The 18,337-nt window shown below is 35.7% G+C and overlaps 1 protein-coding gene across 1 annotated transcript; it reads right to left on the bottom strand.

Moving 5' to 3' along the window:
- Positions 1-13,888: 13,888 nt before the first annotated feature.
- On the bottom strand, positions 13,889-16,189 carry LOC131636901 (uncharacterized). Its single transcript, XM_058907491.1, has 6 exons — positions 15,837-16,189; positions 15,566-15,636; positions 15,323-15,474; positions 15,182-15,231; positions 14,955-15,029; positions 13,889-14,744 (listed from the first exon to the last, which is right to left on the bottom strand). The coding sequence occupies exons 1-6, from the start codon at positions 16,082-16,084 to the stop codon at positions 14,210-14,212; spliced, it is 1,131 nt and encodes a 376-aa protein (XP_058763474.1). The 5' UTR covers positions 16,085-16,189; the 3' UTR covers positions 13,889-14,209.
- Between the last annotated feature and the right edge of the window lie 2,148 nt (positions 16,190-18,337).

Genomic DNA, 18,337 nt, shown 5'->3' with positions numbered 1-18,337 from the left:
CGGATTGGTGATGTTGTAAGCATGTTATATGTTGCATTCATTCGCATACATTTTTTGTGATGGATCCCGGTGATGAAATGGATCAAAATGGTGGGCATAATTCCCATTGTGTGGAATTTGTGCTGGTTAAACTATATCTCGGTGATGAAAAAGATCAGTTGGATGGGTGTATCCCATGTATGGTACCACATGCATTAGTGTCAGTCCATTCATTGCATTATATTATGATATAACTGAATGATTGTGTGGTGTGTTAGAAGATGTTTATGTACTGATGCTTGCTTGTTGTAATAAATTCCAATTATATGTACGCTTAAGTGGATGATAATTGCTATGAGATTTTATTGCTTATGATTGTATAATGGTTATTAATTCGAATGAAACTCACCCTTACTTTGATGATTTCAGATTAAGGATGTAACGGCATCTTGATTGGGTGAAGATAGCTTGTAGGCTAGCCCGTAGTTCGTGTCGAGTCATGCTCTGATTGTAACACTGGGATCGATAGTCTTAGCGTTACTTGATAAACATTGTTTCCATTTTGGTTATGGATTATGTATTGATTATTTGTTTGGATATGTTTCCTAATATTGTTAAATTAAGTTCCGCTGTGCTAAACACATGTTTTGATATTGGTTAAATTCTAATAAAGCATGACAATCGACTTGGTATTTTTATTTATTTTAATAATTGTAGCATCCTTGCTGTTTTATTACTCTGATTATATTATATTTCCTAGGGGGTTTAGAAGGGTGTTACAATAGTGGTATCAGAGCATAGTCAGTCGTTAGAGTCAGAGTCTTAGTGTCAGTATTCCCTTGTATGCGACTAGTGTAAGGTAAACATTGTCGATACTTTTATTCTGATGAGATTGTTTTGAGATTTAGCAGAACAATGGCTGGAAGAGGTGGGAGGAACGATGATGCTATTGCAGAGGCTCTGGGCATGATCGCTGGTGTACTGGGAGGAAATGCTAATGGGGCTATGATTGGTGCTGACAGGCAGTTGAACAGCTTTCAGAGGAACAACCCTCCACTGTTCAAAGGCACCCATGACCCTGATGGTGCTCAGAAATGGTTGAAGGAGATCGAGAGGATCTTCCGAGTGATCGATTGTGCGGAAAATCTGAAGGTGAGGTATGGTACTCACATGCTATCAGAAGAAGTTGATGACTGGTGGGTTACTACTAAGACTGAATTGGATTCAGATGGGATTGCGATTACTTGGGCCATATTCAAGAGAGAATTTCTAAGGAAGTACTTTCCTGAAGATGTTCGGGGAAGGAAGGAAATTGAGTTCTTGGAACTGACACAGGGTAGTATGACAGTGCCTGAATATGCTTCCAAATTTGTGGAATTGGCTAAGTACTACACACACTACACCAACGATGCAGCTGGGGAATTCTCTAAGTGTATCAAGTTTGAGAATGGTCTTCGTGATGAGATCAAACAGGGCATCAGGTATCAAAGGATTCGCCGATTTGCTGATTTAGTGGACTGTAGCAGGATTTTTGAGGAAGATAGTATCAAGCTGAAATCATCTCACTCTCGCGAGTTAGTTGATAGGAAGGGTAAGAAGCCTATGGACAGAGGTAAACCATATGGTAGAGGAAACCCAAGAGCTGGTGATTGGAAAAGGCCTAGTGGGGGAGATTCTGGTGCTCCCTTTAGGTGCTTCAACTGTGGTGAAACAGGACATAAGAGGAATGAGTGCAAGAAAGAAGAGAAGAAGTGCTTTAAATGTGGCAGAGTAGGCCATGTTGCTCCCGACTGTAGAATGAGAACTGTGACTTGCTATAACTGTGGCGAAGAGGGTCATATCAGTACACAGTGCACCAAATCAAAGAAGAACCAATCTGGAGGAAAAGTCTTTGCTTTGTCGGGATCAGAAACCACTCCAGAGGATAGACTGATTAAAGGTACGTGTTTCATACATGACACACCTTTAATTGTGATTATTGATACTGGTGCAACTCACTCGTTTATTTCATTGGATTGTGCTAAGAGGCTAAATTTAGAGATATCAAAGATTAGTGGAAGTATGGTTATTGACACTCCTGCGTCGGGTTCAGTAACCACTTCATCTGCATGTTTGAACTGTCCTATTGATATATTTGGTAGGAAGTTTGGAATGGACTTAGTGTGCCTTCCACTTGGACAACTTGACATTATTCTGGGGATGAACTGGTTGCAATTTAACCGAGTTCATATCAATTGTTTTACGAAGACGGTCATCTTTCCTGAAGAGATGAGTATCGAAGAGTTGGCAATGACTGCAAGACAAGTGGGTGAAGCGATTCAAGACGGGGCAGCCGTGTTTATGCTTTTTGCGTCGATGGAAATGAAAGGAAGAGTAGTGAGTAATGAATTACCAGTGGTACGAGAATTTCCAGAAGTTTTTCCAGAAGATGTTAGAGAGCTACCACCTGAAAGGGAAGTAGAGTTTGCTATTGAATTAGTTCCTGGAACCAGTCCTGTGTCGATGGCGCCTTATAGAATGTCAGCATCTGAATTGACCAAATTGAAGAGTCAATTAGAAGAATTGTTGGAGAAGGAGTTCATTCGTCCAAGTGTATCACTGTGGGGTGCACCGGTGTTATTGGTAAAGAAGAAGGAAGGATCTATGAGGTTGTGTGTAGACTACAGACAACTGAATAAAGTTACTATCAAGAATCGGTATCCATTGCCGAGGATTGATGATTTGATGGATCAGTTGGTCGGAGCTAGTATATTCAGTAAAATTGATTTGAGGTCTGGGTATCATCAGATTCGTGTGAAGACGGACGATATTCAGAAGACTGCGTTCAGAACGAGGTATGGTCATTATGAATACACCGTGATGCCGTTTGGAGTTACTAACACACCTGGTGTTTTCATGGAATACATGAATAGGATTTTTCATCCTTATCTTGACAAATTCGTCGTGGTGTTCATTGATGACATTCTATTATATTCCAAAAGTGAAGAAGAACATGCAGAGCATCTCAGAATTGTGCTGGGAGTGTTGAAAGAGAAGAAGCTTTATGCCAAACTGTCGAAATGTGATTTCTGGTTAAGTGAAGTGAGTTTCCTTGGCCATGTAATTTCCAAGAACGGTATTGCCGTAGATCCGACAAAGGTAGAAGCCGTGTCTCAGTGGGAAGCTCCGAAGTCCGTTACTGAAATTCGTAGCTTTCTGGGTCTTGCAGGTTACTATCGGAAGTTCATAGAAGGATTTTCAAAGTTAGCTCTACCATTGACGAAGTTGACTAGGAAGCGTCAAGCGTTCGTTTGGGACTCGAAATGCGAAGAAGGATTCCAAGAATTAAAGAAGAGGCTGACTAGTGCTCCTATTTTAATTTTGCCGAATCCGGCAGAATCTTTTGTTGTGTATTGTGACGCTTCATTTATGGGACTTGGAGGTGTACTAATGCAGAACCAACAGGTAGTCGCTTATGCGTCGAGACAACTTAAAGTGCATGAGAAGAATTACCCGACTCATGACTTAGAGTTGGCAGCAGTGGTGTTTGTGTTGAAATTATGGAGACATCACCTTTATGGTTCACGGTTCGAGGTGTCTAGTTATCATAAGAGTCTGAAGTACCTATTCGGCCAGAAGGAGCTTAATATGAGACAGAGGAGGTGGTTAGAGTTCCTTAAAGATTATGATTTTGAGCTGAATTATCATCCGGGTAAGGCGAATGTCGTTGCTGACGCTTTGAGCAGGAAGTCCTTGCATATGTCTATGTTGATGGTCCGAGAACTAGATTTGATTGAGCAATTTCGAGATTTAAGTTTGGTATGTGAAGGCACTTCGAATAGCATCAAACTAGGTATGCTAAAGCTGACAAGTGGAATTCTTGATGAGATCAGAGAAAGGCAAAAAGAGGATGTGGGAATAGTTGACAAATTGACTTTGATTAACCAAGGAAAAGGATGTGAATTCAGAATTGATGAGAATGGCATAATGAGATTTGGCGACCGTGTTTGTGTTCCTGACGTTACTGAACTGAAGAAGAGTATCTTGGAAGAAGGACATCGTAGTGGATTGAGTATTCACCCTGGTGTTACTAAGATGTACCATGATTTGAAGAAGTTATTCTGGTGGCCTGGAATGAAAAAGGAAATAGCTGAATTTGTTTATTCTTGTTTGACTTGTCAGAAGTCAAAGATCGAACATCAGAAGTCGTATGGGACTATGCAGCCTTTATTTATTCCTAAATGAAAGTGGGATAGAATATCCATGGACTTTGTATCTGGATTGCCAAGAACAGCTAAGAACTATGAAGCCATTTGGGTTATTGTGGATAGACTGACGAAGTCTGCTCACTTCATACCGATGAGAATGGATTATTCTATGGAAAGGTTGGCACAGTTGTACATTGAGAAAATAGTAAGTTTGCATGGTATTCCTTCGAGTATCGTATCAGATAGAGATCCAAGATTTACATTCAGATTTTGGGAAGGGTTACAGAAGGCCTTAGGTACTAAATTAAGGTTGAGTTCTGCTTATCATCCGCAGACTGATGGTCAGACTGAAAGGACGATTCAATCATTGGAAGATCTATTGCGTGCTTGTGTATTGGAAAAGGTGGTGCATGGGATAGTTATTTGCCGTTGATTGAATTTACTTACAACAATAGCTACCATTCGAGTATTGGTATGGCTCCATTTGAAGCTTTGTATGGTAGGAGGTGTAGGACACCACTGTGTTGGTGTGAATCTGGTGAAAGTGCAGTGATTGGACCAGAAATTGTTCATGAGATGATGGAAAAGATTAAGATGATTCAGGAGAAGATGAAGGCTTCGCAAAGTCGTCAGAAGAGCTACCATGATAAGAGGCGAATAACACTTGAATTTCAAGAGGGAGATCATGTGTTTCTTAGAGTAACTCCTACGACGGGTGTTGGTCGAGCACTAAAGTCAAAGAAGTTGACGCCGCGTTTCATTGGTCCGTTTCAGATTACGGAAAGAGTAGGAGAGGTGGCTTATCGTATTGCTTTGCCAACAACACTTGCAAACCTACATGACGTATTCCATGTATCTCAATTGAGGAAATATATCGCGGATCCGTCTCATGTAATCCAAGTAGATGATGTGCAAGTGAGAGATAATATGACAGTTGAGGCGTTGCCTATGAGGATTGAAGATCGGAAGATAAAGCAACTACGTGGTAAAGAAATAGCTGTAGTGCGAGTGGCTTGGGGAGGAGCTGCAGGTGGAAATGTTACGTGGGAGCTGGAAAGTCAGATGAAAGACTCTTATCCCGAACTCTTTGTTTGAGGTATGTTTTCGAGGACGAAAACTCTTTTAGTGGGGGAGAGTTGTAACACCCCGTTAATTCTTGTTTATTAATTTAATTATTTTTATTAATTAAATTATTAGAATTAATAATTTGTGGGAATTATTTGGAAAAAATGATGAAATATGGCTTTGGGCTTTGTGTGTTAGTTAGCAGAAGGGGGGGGGTGTTAACTAAGCAAGCCTATTGAGAATATTTTATTTTTCATAAAATAAAGGAAAATTGGGAAAAGAGAAGGCAGAAGCAGAGGAGACAAACTCTGAGAAAGGAAGAACACGTGAAAGAGAGAAGAGCCAAGGAGAAGGAGACCTTCGAAGATTCGACTCTGAGGTAAGGGGGGATTCTTCGGGTTAGTGACCCTTATGCGATTGTAGGTAGTAGGATTGATTAGAATTGTCGTTAATTCAATCATATGTGTCGGGTTTGGGAACTTAGTTAGATTCTGATGAATTTGTATGAATTACATGATTCTGTTAATACTCATGATATATGTTGTTAATACTTGTATAAAACTTGTCTGAAATATGTGATGATGTGAAAATTGATGGTATTTGTGTGCTATGTTCGTATGTACCTGAAATTGGGGAAATGGGATAGGGTAAATGCTGTCAAAATGGTGAATTTGGGTGCAGGTACGTAGTAACCGGTTCCCATGTAGGACGAACCGGTTCCCCCTTATAAAAACAGAGGCGAGTGGATTCTGGGTTGCTGGGAACCGGTTCCCAGGTAGGGACAACCCGGTTCCCCATAGTAAAAATCAGAGGCGTGTTTTGGGAAGCAGCCAGGAACCGGTTCCCACGTAGGGACGAACCGGGTTCTGCTGCAATTTTTTTCTAAAAATGTTTTATCTTTAAAATCCCATAACTTTTGATCCGAGTATCCGATTTATGTGCCGTTTAGAGCATTGCGAAACTGAGTTAATGACCTATACGATGAATAGGTAGTAAGGACGTAAAGTCCGAGTTTTATACCCTGTTTATATTATTTATTGGGTGATGTTTTACATGTATGCGTGTGATATATTTGTATGAATGCTAAAACTAATGCATGCTTATTGGTGATGAATTGGTGATGATAATGAGACGATGTGATACATTGGATTGGTGATGTTGTAAGCATGTTATATGCTGCATTCATTCGCATACATTTTTTGTGATGGATCCCGGTGATGAAATGGATCAAAATGGTGGGCATAATTCCCATTGTGTGGAATTTGTGCTGGTTAAACTGTATCTCGGTGATGAAAAAGATCAGTTGGATGGGTGTATCCCATGTATGGTACCACATGCATTAGTGTCAGTCCATTCATTGCATTATATTCTGATATAACTGAATGATTGTTTGGTGTGTTAGAAGATGCTTATGTACTGATGCTTGCTTGTTGTAATAAATTCCGATTATATGTACGCTTGAGTGGATGATAATTGCTATGAGATTTTATTGCTTATGATTGTATAATGGTTATTAATTCGAATGAAACTCACCCTTACTTTGATGATTTCAGATTAAGGATGTAGTGGCATCTTGATTGGGTGAAGATAGCTTGTAGGCTAGCCCGTAGTTCGTGTCGAGTCATGCTCTGATTGTAACACTGGGATCGATAGTCTTAGCGTTACTTGATATACATTGTTGCCATTTTGGTTATGGATTATGTATTGATTATTTGTTTGGATATGTTTCCTAATATTGTTAAATTAAGTTCCGCTGTGCTAAACACATGTTTTGATATTGGTTAAATTCTAATAAAGCATGACAATCGACTTGGTATTTTTATTTATTTTAATAATTGTAGCATCCTTGCTGTTTTATTACTCTGATTATATTAAATTTACGCGGGGGTTTAGAAGGGTGTTACACCTTTCATATGTAAATGGCCAAGTTTTTGATGCCACAACTTGACTTCATCTTCCTTGGACATCATACATGTGGAGGAACAAGTAATTTCTTGGGGTGTCCATAAGTAGCAATTGTCCTTAGACATGGATCCTCTCATCAGTACTTCATTCTTCTCATTTGTTACCATACATTCAGACTTAATGAAATTAAATTTAACACCTTGATCACATAACTGGTTGATACTTATCAGATTAGCAGTCAGACCTTTCACAAACAGTACATTATCAAGCATAGGAGATCCTTCATAGGCTAGTCTTCGAACTCCTTTAATTTCTCCTTTGCCACCATCTCCAAAAGTAACATAACTAGTGGTGTAAGGCTTAATGTTCACCAAGAAATTCTTCACTCTTGTCATATGCCTAGAACATCCACTGTCAAAATACCAGTCTTCTCTAGATGAGACTCTAAGAGAGGTACGAGCTATGAGACTTGTGACAACATCCTTCACTTTCCACTCCTTTCAAGTTTTAATCCTTACATGATTAGCCTTAGGTTGAGGAGAATGTTTTGGATACCCATTTTCATACCCCAAAATTTGCCCACCATAGTTTCATGCAAGACTCATCCAAGCATCAAAAGCTCAAGACTCAACTGAGTACACACTCTCCTAATCAAAGGCTCCTAAAACAAGGGTTTTGAATTTCTTGGTGAAAGAGGATAAGTCAAGGTCTCCAATGGACTTCATATGACTCCTTAGACTTCAAAATATCTTTATGACAAAATTCAAGCTCCAGTTCCCAAGATTGCTCAGTCAATTGCTCAAATAGTCAACAATCGACTAGTTTGACCTAAAAGTCAACTGTGGTCAAAATACAGTCAAGACTCCTGATTTTTGCTTAGCATCAATATTTTGAAGTAACATTCATCATTTGATAAAAGTTTGATCATGATTCATCAAGGAAAGTCCATAAATCAACAAAACTCAAAGTTTCTAAATTAGGGTTTTTGACCTAAGAGTCAACTAAAGTTTTAACCAGCCATAACTTTCACATGGAACATCAAAAATTTCCCAACTAAAGCCTATTTTGAAGGAAATTGAATTCTATACAACTTTGTCTCTCTAAAGCCAAGGCCAAAAATGCTTCATTTGAGAGATATGATCCAAAACATTACAGGTCCTTTTTGAAAATCAACCAAAGGCAGTTTTTTCTCAAGGCCTATATCATCAAGATAAAATCTCCAAATGAAAAAGGGTTCCAAAGTGGCTTGTAGAGGATATCTTGAGCTTTCCAAAAGTCCTATAACTCTTCCATATCTTAAAAATTGAGGGATATATGCCTTGTCAAAGTTGGACAACTTTGAGTGAAAAATATGAAGTAAATATGGTTCAAAAGGAGCTTTCTTGCAAATGGGCCCAATCTTTTTTTATTCAATCTTGATCCTCTAGTTATCCAAGACTTCAAACCCAATTGACACGAATTTATAGAATTTATTTGATTTATTATGAATTTTTTATTTATTTAAAAATGATTAAACTCAAAAAAATCAAGCAAAAAATCAAATATTTGATTTGGCTCTTCATTCTAATCATATCCAATCATAATTATACCTCATATACAATATAAATTCGTGCAAGGCAATATTGGAAGAATAAAATTGAAATTGGACAAAATTGGAAGGTTTTACAAATCATATTTCTTCAAGATTGCAATCATGGATTCAATGAAGATTCAAGCCAAGTTTGTTGCCCTAATTCAACCTTATATATACACACAACAATTCTAGAGGTATGGGGACGAGATTCTACAGTCAATGGCCATACTCAAACTCTAAAAAAAACACAAGAACAAGTGGAGGTCAACTTTGGAGTTAGAGGAAGATTCAAAGTGTTCTAAAGGTTCAGAAGCACTCCTTAGGCGATTCTAAAGCTAACCAAGTCCTTACCTTTCAATCTGAACAGCCAGAATCACGTCACCACCGACCACGGTTTGCTCAAACAAACTTGTCTTTGTTTTCTTAGATTCATCATGCATAAATGATTTTTGATTGGATATTATTGTTTGTTGTGATGCTTAGAAGGATTCTGGATATTTAATTTGATCGTTAAGTGTTTATATCGAGGTTTGCCATTGTTAGGGTTTTGAACCTTGAATTAGGGTTCTTTGATTTAGACCGAATTAGAAATAAATACAGGTACCAAGGAGATCGTAAGAGTAATACGAGTTTATCCATGGCATCGATTTTGATATTTACGCTTGTATGAGGTTTTTTTTGTGAATCACAGGTGTTATAGCTATGTGTCTTTCGCAACTAATTCTCTGCAGGGTGCTGTAGAAAGTATTGGCATGTTATAAGCAAGAAGACGATGAGGTGTAGGCTCCCCATTGGCCCGATTTGAAAAATTGGGGAGCGCGCGTCTTCCCTTTGTTCTTTTCAAATTTAAATATTATTTTTTATATATATTACTTTTGTTTCCATTGTTTGACAACATGAGATGCTTGGTTCAGTGGCGAAGCAAGAGAATGACCTCCAAAATGCCAGTTCGAGCCTGGCCAAGGCATGTATTTTTTTCGCAAGTTATTCACTCACCGATCCGTAACCCATGCCCAACGCGAGCTCACGATAGGCGCTCGTCTTTCTGCCACTAGATCGTCACCAAGCAATATCCTACGCACTAGAGCTTGAGGGTGTACCATGGACTGTCCAAGGTGCTCCACACACAATCGGTGCCAGGTTTTTTTAAGTTTTATTTATTTCTTTACATAATTTATTGGTTATTCTTTTTAAAAAATTTTAAGTTTAATCTTAATAAATAAACACAAGACTTAGTTTTTTTGATTAGTAATTTTAATTATTAACTTAATTTAGGACTAATTAATTGATTAATTTTTTTTGGTTAAATTTTTAGGATTAATCATTAATTAGTGTTAAATAATTTAATTTTAGTTTTTTTAAATTAGTTAAATAATTAGTTACTAATTTTAGGTTTTTTTAGGTTTAATAATTTTAAATTAATTTTAGGTTTACAATTAGGGTTAGCCTTCGACTTTACAAACCATAGATAACTAAGGAAAACCTTTATGAAAATGTTGCCCATTAACCTAGGCTTAGATTTTTTAGCCTGTAGATTTATCTTACCCATTAGGTTTTTTTAGCCTTCAAAGGTTAGGGTTTACCCCTTTTTTAATCAAATATTGAATTTCTTCATTACCGCGAATTTCTCTTCTCATCTCATATTCCATTGATTGTCGAATGCCCTCTGTTTAAATTTTCCCTTTATTTTTTGCTTTTGTTTAATTTTCCTTTATTTAATTTTTTGCGTTTTATTCAATTATTTAATTTTCTGTCATTTAAAATTCTAGAAGGTGTATAGGTCGCTCATTCATTTTAAATGTAATAGTAATTAGGATTTACTTTTCTGCCTTTACTTTCCGCACCTTATAACTATAATTATGGTTTATATTTTTTGTTGATATTTTAACTGCGTGGTTAGTAACAATAGGGAGTGACAACAATTTAATGAATTTAGTTTGCCTAATACAAGATAAAAATATCCGAACTGAATCACGTGATTGTTGCACACACACACCTTTAGGGTAACCTCTCTTATGCTGCCTTCGATTTAAAAATAGTCAAGTCCCTCGAATACGAGAATGCCTTAGCAAATGTTGCCCTCAGTTCATTATCATCATAAAAAGATCATAAGTCCATTCGATTTTGCCTACAATAAGATGATAATCGTCCCTTTCAAATGCTAAGGTATCCTCCCTGGTTGCCTAAGAATGACTATTATATCCTTCCCTGAGACTACCTGCCCTCTTTATGGTAGGGACAATCTTATGGCGAACGATAATCTTTGATGACCCTTTTCAAATCCAATGAAAGGACTACCTGCCCTCTTTATGGTATGGATAGCCCTTTCAAACAAAAGTCTTAAAGAACAGAAAAATTAAACTTAGGGTAGGTGCTCTTAAATGCTTGCTCTATTCAAATTCAAGATCATTTCCCACTCTTTTTCAAATCAATTCAAAAAGGCTACGCTTATTTTACAAGCTAAAGTCCTTATTCAAATTCTTTTTCTATTCACACACTACACTTCAAACATTTTGAAAACAAAAGTGAGCTAAGCAATTAAGAGCCCATGGATAACCATGGATACAAAGGGTGCTTACACATTCCCTTTGTATAACTTACCCCCTGAACTCAAAGTCTTTTAAAAGGTCTTTTTCTGTTCTTTTAGCCTTTCTAAATTGGATAACATAATAGTCGGTGACGACTCTTGCTATCCGCAACATTTCAAAAAAAGTTAGTTCTCCCACCGTATTACACCCATATAGTCTGTAACGTAATGGTTATATGTGACCATACTTTCCATATTAAATACACTTCCAAGGTTGAAGCTTGGCTCTGCTCTAAGTTTCCTAAAATTTGTCAGGATGTTTTAACATTTGGTCAGACATTATGCTATTATCCTTCACTTCAGCAGGAAGAATCTCATCACAGGGTTTTTCCTTTTATTTTTTAAAGACTAATAACTAAACCCTATACTAGTGGCTTTCCTACCTTCTTCTACATATTGAACAATTTCATCTAACACACCATACCCACTGTTCAAAATCCTTATGGAATTGGTCATACTTTTAAGCTTTGATGTTAACAAAGTCACTTCACCTTGGAGATCAGAGATATCAACTAAACATTCGTCCTTTTCAGCCTGATTTGAGAATTTTTTTGACCAGTTTTTCTTCTGACATTTTCTATCCCAAGGCATTAGATGAATTTGTTATTTCAAGAATATTCATGTGAAAGTCATGAATGCTCTCGTCATCTTTCAACTTTAGATTCTCAAATTTGCTAGCGAGAAGCTGAAATTTAGACATCTTCACTTTATATGTGCCTTCGTGAGTGGTTCTGAGAATTTCCCAAGCATCTTTGGCCATAATACATGTGTTTATTAACCTGAATACGTTCTTGTCAACTCCATTGAATATAGCATTTAAAGCTTTGGAATTTCCAAGAGCAAGTTCATCTTCTTCCTTAGACCATACCTCTTTTGACTTTTCAGATATGTTTCCATCTTTGTCCTTCACCACAGGATGTTCCCAACATTTGATAACAACTTTTCATGTTTTGCTATCCAAAGATTTTAGAAAAGCCACCATACGTGCCTTCTAGTAGTCATAGTTGGTTCCATCCAAAAATTGGTGGTCTGTTAGTATTTACTCCTTCTTTTTTCATAATACCATAAAATATCTTCCCTAGAGCTCACCCAAAACAGAACATGGTGCCTGCTTTAATGTCAATTGAAATTCTGGGACACAACAACAACAACAATTATGCAGGTAGGGTAAATTGCTGAAAGTAAATAACATATATAATTAGTAACCCAGTTCGTTGCAACATCACCTACTCTAGGGGCATCCAAGCCAGAGAGGAAATCCACTAAAATTGTATTAGTTTGAAGCCTAAGTAAACACCCGGTGGTTTACAATCTTCTCACCTAATCACTCCCTGTGCTATTTCTATCTAAGATAATCCTAGATATGATACTCCTCTCACTTTCCTTCAATCATACAACATGTGATAAACAACAATGACAAACAAAAGATAGAACACACACTTTCAAGACACATAATCCACTATTGCTTAAAAGCTTATGAGTGATTGACAAATTACAACTCAAACTCAGTCCAGCTCTAATATCAAGGTGATAATAGAGTGGCTAACAATGAAAAATAAACAATGAATAAACTAAAACCCTTAAAACACTTCAATTCACACGACTTAGTTACTCCATTAGGTTTAGAGTGTTCTTTTAAATAGACTTCCATAAGCATGGGCTTCAGGCTCTTCATCTAAGTGAAACACATATCCAAAACAGAAGCTGCAATTTTTTTGCATAATCTTCTGCTTAACATAAGGAACAAACATCACACTACAATAATCCAATGATTAAACAACAAATTTACAATATATAACAGATTTGCTTAAATAAAATAATCATTTTTCAAGGTTTTCAAGTTATGTTTTCAAAGTTTTTTTTGACACAACAATATTGGAGGTTCAAAACCAACATAAACAAAATTTTCACACATAATAGTACACGAATTTTATCACCAACATAATCATATAACAACAATTCATCATCAATTTAAAGCTTTCAATCAAAAACCCAAAAATCCTATTGGAGGTTAAGAACACCTCATTCTACCCCTCATGCATATGCCCATTAGAGAAGTAGTTCTCCCCCTTACCTTGGATATCCTAGCAGCAATAAAATCCTGATTTATTTGATGCTCTTCCCTCAAGCCTTCTCCTTCTCCCACTTGTGTTTCTAGCCTCTTTGCCTCTATTCTCTCCAAGTTTGTTTTCACGAATGGAAGTCTCCCCTAAACCTAAGTTATCTCCTAATTTATATAATTAGAGTAATCTAGTTAAAATTATAAACTCGCATCTCATTTACTAACATTCTCACAACTTCCTCTCCTCTATTTTTCATAATTCTCATTTAAACCCCACTTTCTATTTAATAAAATAAAATAAAATAAAATAATATTATTTTCATTATTAAAATAACTCCTAATTACTCGTACACTCTCATCTCGATGTCACACACCCCATCACCCAAATTAATTCAATTATCACACATAATAATTAAATTAAAATAATAACTCAAAAACTGAGTTATTACAATTAGCATACCACACACATCATATTGCCAATCTTATAAAATCAAGCAACATCAATATACATATGACTCAGTTTTTTTTGCATAATATTGCCAATCTTGTATTACATAAGATTCATAGCCATTATTTTTGCATGAAATAAATTATTTTCTACTCCAATCGTTTTGTTTAATCTTATAAAACGAATTGCTTACACGAGTTACACCTATTATAATATTGCCAATCTTATAAAATTAAACTACATCAATACACATGACTCCAAGTTCTTATTCTACTCCAATGGTTTTGTTTAATACAATTTGTATTATTTCTTAGCATATCAAAAGAGTCACACATAAGATTTGTATACAAAAGATGACCTATGTATTAGCCATCTTTGCATACATTTCCAGTTGTCTTGATTATTAAACCCTTCTCTCTCTATTACGAAGATTCATGGCTCTAGTTGCCATAGCCCTCAAATTTGGTCCAGCTAATAATGTGGAGGAAGAAGAAGATGACGGTTCCTGGCTGCTACTTCTAAAAGCTTGCATAAACTCATTTCTTTGCAACCTTAGAGCAAAAGCAGCATCTTCATCTTGGTTAGAAACCCCTCTTCTTGACCTCGCTCTAACCATAGATGATAATGTTGAAGTTCTACGGTTGTTGTTTTCTCTATCAATTTCTCTTTGCAGCCTTCTGGCCAATGCAGCATCCTCTTCATCTTGTGTTGTCGCTGCCTCGTTTCTCCTTGAATTCATACCCCTACTGGATGGATATGGTTGTAAACTTCTATTCCTTGTGCTAGTATAAAATGTTTTTTCTGGAATTGGATTCTGAACAGCGTGTCTATTATTTATGGTGCTAGCAGCAGCAACTTTCCTTGCTTCAATTTCTTGAGGAAATAGAAGTTGAATCGTGTTCCAGAGAACGGTGTTCACCGTGCACGATCGTCCATTGCTGCAACATGTTATTATCATCATGATTAATGAACTGATGAGCTACCAACAATTTATTGAACAGAAACCTTATAAGCATAATCTTAATTTGCACGACAACCACAATTACGGCCACAATATAGCAGCTGCATTGACCACACTTGTGCACAATAGGCAGATTGCGCACTTTAAAACAATGGTCACTACACAGTTTATAGTTAATTTTATATACCTTATCAATTGCCTGCATTTGGGACACTTTTTGCCACACTTGTCTCCAGCAGATTTCAGACATTTTCTACAAAAGCTGCAAAATTATATATTCTATGTCAAAAATCTAAGAATTCATATAAAATAAAATTGTACTAGTATCTCCTAAGGAATTTTATAGCAAAACTTCAATTGGCCAAATCAGAAAATGAAAACTTCTAAAAGTATTGTTGTGTTTGAATTTGATACCTATGACCACAAGGAGTGGTACTTGGCTCAAAGCATATCTCCAAACAAATCTGCATAACAAACACATAAAAATCACCATCTGTCTCTACAAAAATCATGAAACAAAACAAAAAACAGAATGAAACATCACAAGAATCTTACTGCACATGAAAGCTCCTCCCTTAGCTTATCCATACAAGGAAGACCAGAACTATTAGAATTAACATCAGATCCCTTCTTAGTCAATTCCTTTTCTCCAACTTTACTTTCTTCGCCGACACAATTTTTCTTTTCTCTCTTCTTCTTCCCACTGTCTGTTCATCAATAACACCATCATATAAATCAAATAGAACACACTTCAAATATACATGAATCAGAATCAAAATCAAAATCATGATAATTTACCCTTTTTGGGGGTTTCATCTTCATCAAGATCAAGAACAATCGGTTGTGGATTCCTCAAAGCTCTACGTTTCCTAAACACAAAATAACAACTCAAATTAACCCCAATTACAAAAAAAACAAACACATTTTTCAACAAAAAAATTACATTTAGATAAACCCTAATCCTAATCAACCCAACATTCTTAGTAAAGATCCAATTTTTAACAAAAATAATACAAATTACAGATGGGTTTTTCAAAAGATGAACAAAAAAGCAGTAAATGGTGATTACCTTGATGAATTGGATAGCGGCGATTTGGAATTCAAAACAAGCCGTTTCTTTTGTTTGGAATCTCGATCCGGGGTATCTTCAACAATGAGAGCGGCAAGCATAAGTGCTTCTTCATCCCAACCTGCCATAGCAGCAGCAGATTTGAACCTAGGACTGATAAAAGAAGCCATGTTTTGGCTATTTGATTCCATCAAAGCCGCTTTCTTTCGGATTACGGGACTTCGAATTTGTTCTCCATTTTCGACCATTTTTGTTGCGGTTATTCGCTCACAACAAGCACGCTGCTTCTAGATCTTGAGTCTTTGGTTTGGTTTTTGCAGCAATTGGAGAGAAAGAGGGCGAAGAAAAGATGATAGGTGAATAGCAGAAAAGGAAATATTGGTATTTTCTAACGGTCGGATTTCGTTTTGAATAACGTCTTTCTTAACGGCTATATTTCAAGGGTAATAATGTCAAATCGGAGAGATCATTATTTTACCATTTTTACTTTTTAGTATCTATTTTTGAACAATTTATTATTTTTTTACACTATTATCAAATAAAAACATTATGACTTGACACTTAATAAAGTTGGGATTAGTTGACAGTGTAAAACAGTACCTCATCCATTTTCTCTTAATTTGTCTTTTATGAATAAAAAAATTATTTATTTTATTTATCCAAATTGGACGAAATATATGTTAGGATACCAAAAAAATGTGAAAATGACAAGAGGATGTAATATGATGTTTTACACATATGCGTGAGCAATATTGTTAGTTTGTCTTATAATAATTTTCATAATAAATATTTTAGGTAACAAACGACCCACTACAAGATTAGACTATTAAAAAAATTCACAATAAAATCCACAATGAATATATTAACTATTGTGTTTGATATTTTTTACCACCATATAGTTGGAAATGAGGTTTGGAGTCTAATATTAGAGTTTTAGTAGGTCTTCTTCTTTGCTTTTTAATGTATGGTCACAAGCTTTCATCGGATAGTCACAATTTTTAAGATAATATGAAGAGTGAAGCACGATAAAGTTGAGATTTAATAAGAAAAACACCTAGTAAAATCATTAAAGCCTAAATAAGCTTCAAATTTTATAAAGTTGAGATTTAATAAGAAAAACACCTAGTAAAACCATTAAAGCCTAAACAACAAGTTTCAAAATTTATAAACATACCAAGAGACGAGTATTAAGCATGATAAGTGCTAAAAAATCCAATAAAATACTAAAAAAGTGTATAAAAATGTATCGTTCATTTCAAAAGCATAAATGTCCGATAATTTATAAAATCACATAAAGTTAATGTTTGACAATTCTCCTTATCAATTAAGAGTATATTAACACAAAGATATATACCAGTTCTCTTTATCAACTAAGGGTGCATTTTGAAAAAGAATTATAGGTGTGAGTAGTGCGGGGAAGTTCCACATTGGTTAGAAATATGCGTGTCTATCACAAAGGTATGTTTATCCTAAAGGAAAGTCCCAAAGTAGAAAATGTTCTTCACTTGACCCCTAGAATTGCACCAACAACATTTATTCCCCTCACACTGCGTGAAAATTTTTCACTGTTATTAGATCTTTGTATAAATCTCACACCAAGACTTCTCCTACAATCTTTTAACAAAAACAAAGAAACACACCACTACCTTGATTTCACAAAAAACACCAACAATTATGGTGGACTTTGAATTACCTCAATTCAAAGGGCATTTTTCAATAATCACCAACACTATGATGATTATCGCATAAACTAGAAAGCGCACCACTTTCAGTTTACAACACTTGGAACGCACACAATTTTCTATTATAAAACAAGTCACCACACACTTGGTGATCAAATACAAGTCTTGAACAAATATGAATATGAAGTTTTTCTTGAATCAATTCCAATACAAAAAAATTGATCTTCTCTTTCAATGTGCAACACAAATATACTAACCTTAAAATGCTCGGAAACATTTTGCAATGATATGACAATTTATGCTTAAAAGTTTCAAGGTTTTGGCTGGAGAAAAACTTAAAACAGATTTAAATTGATGTTTAAATTGAATGAAAGAGGTAATTTGAAATCTGAATTTGAATTCCTTTAAATACATTGTTATATGCCTCTTGAATGAGTGACAATGTTTGAAAAAATTTCATGTTCAGTAGCAATGGTTTGGAAAAGGTTTCATGAACATTTGGAATGAAAAGGTTTCATATTAGTTCAGATTTTTCCAAAAAAATCACAGGTGTAACCAGTTACACAATTATGCAAATATGAATATGAAGTTTTTCTTGAATCAATTACAATACATAAAATTTGATCTTCTCTTTCAATGTGCAACAGAAATATACTAATCTTAAAATGCTCATAAATTTTTTGCAATGATATGAAAACTTATGCTGAAAAAGTTTCTGTTAGAAGACGACAATGTATCTAGAGGGGTGAATAGATCATCAATATAAAAAGCACAAATAAAATTTGGTTTCCAAAGTTTATTGAAAAAGTGCGAGCGGAA

The sequence above is a fragment of the Vicia villosa genome, unplaced genomic scaffold (genome assembly GCF_029867415.1).
Source record: "Vicia villosa cultivar HV-30 ecotype Madison, WI unplaced genomic scaffold, Vvil1.0 ctg.001850F_1_1, whole genome shotgun sequence".
Classification (NCBI taxonomy): domain Eukaryota; kingdom Viridiplantae; phylum Streptophyta; class Magnoliopsida; order Fabales; family Fabaceae; genus Vicia; species Vicia villosa.
The sequence above is the reverse complement of the archived record's forward strand: the minus strand, read 5'-3'. Positions and strand labels throughout refer to the sequence as shown.

What these genes read in the sequence shown, in the direction of transcription:
- LOC131636901 (XM_058907491.1), bottom strand. Translation starts at nt 16,084, where the DNA reads ATGGTCGAAAATGGAGAACAAATTCGAAGTCCCGTAATCCGAAAGAAA. An exon ending in CCGCTATCCAATTCATCAAG is followed by an intron (nt 15,637 to 15,836) that starts GTAATCACCATT and finishes TTTTGTGTTTAG; the next exon opens with GAAACGTAGAGCTTTGAGGA. An exon ending in ACCACTCCTTGTGGTCATAG is followed by an intron (nt 15,030 to 15,181) that starts GTATCAAATTCA and finishes ATAATTTTGCAG; the next exon opens with CTTTTGTAGAAAATGTCTGA.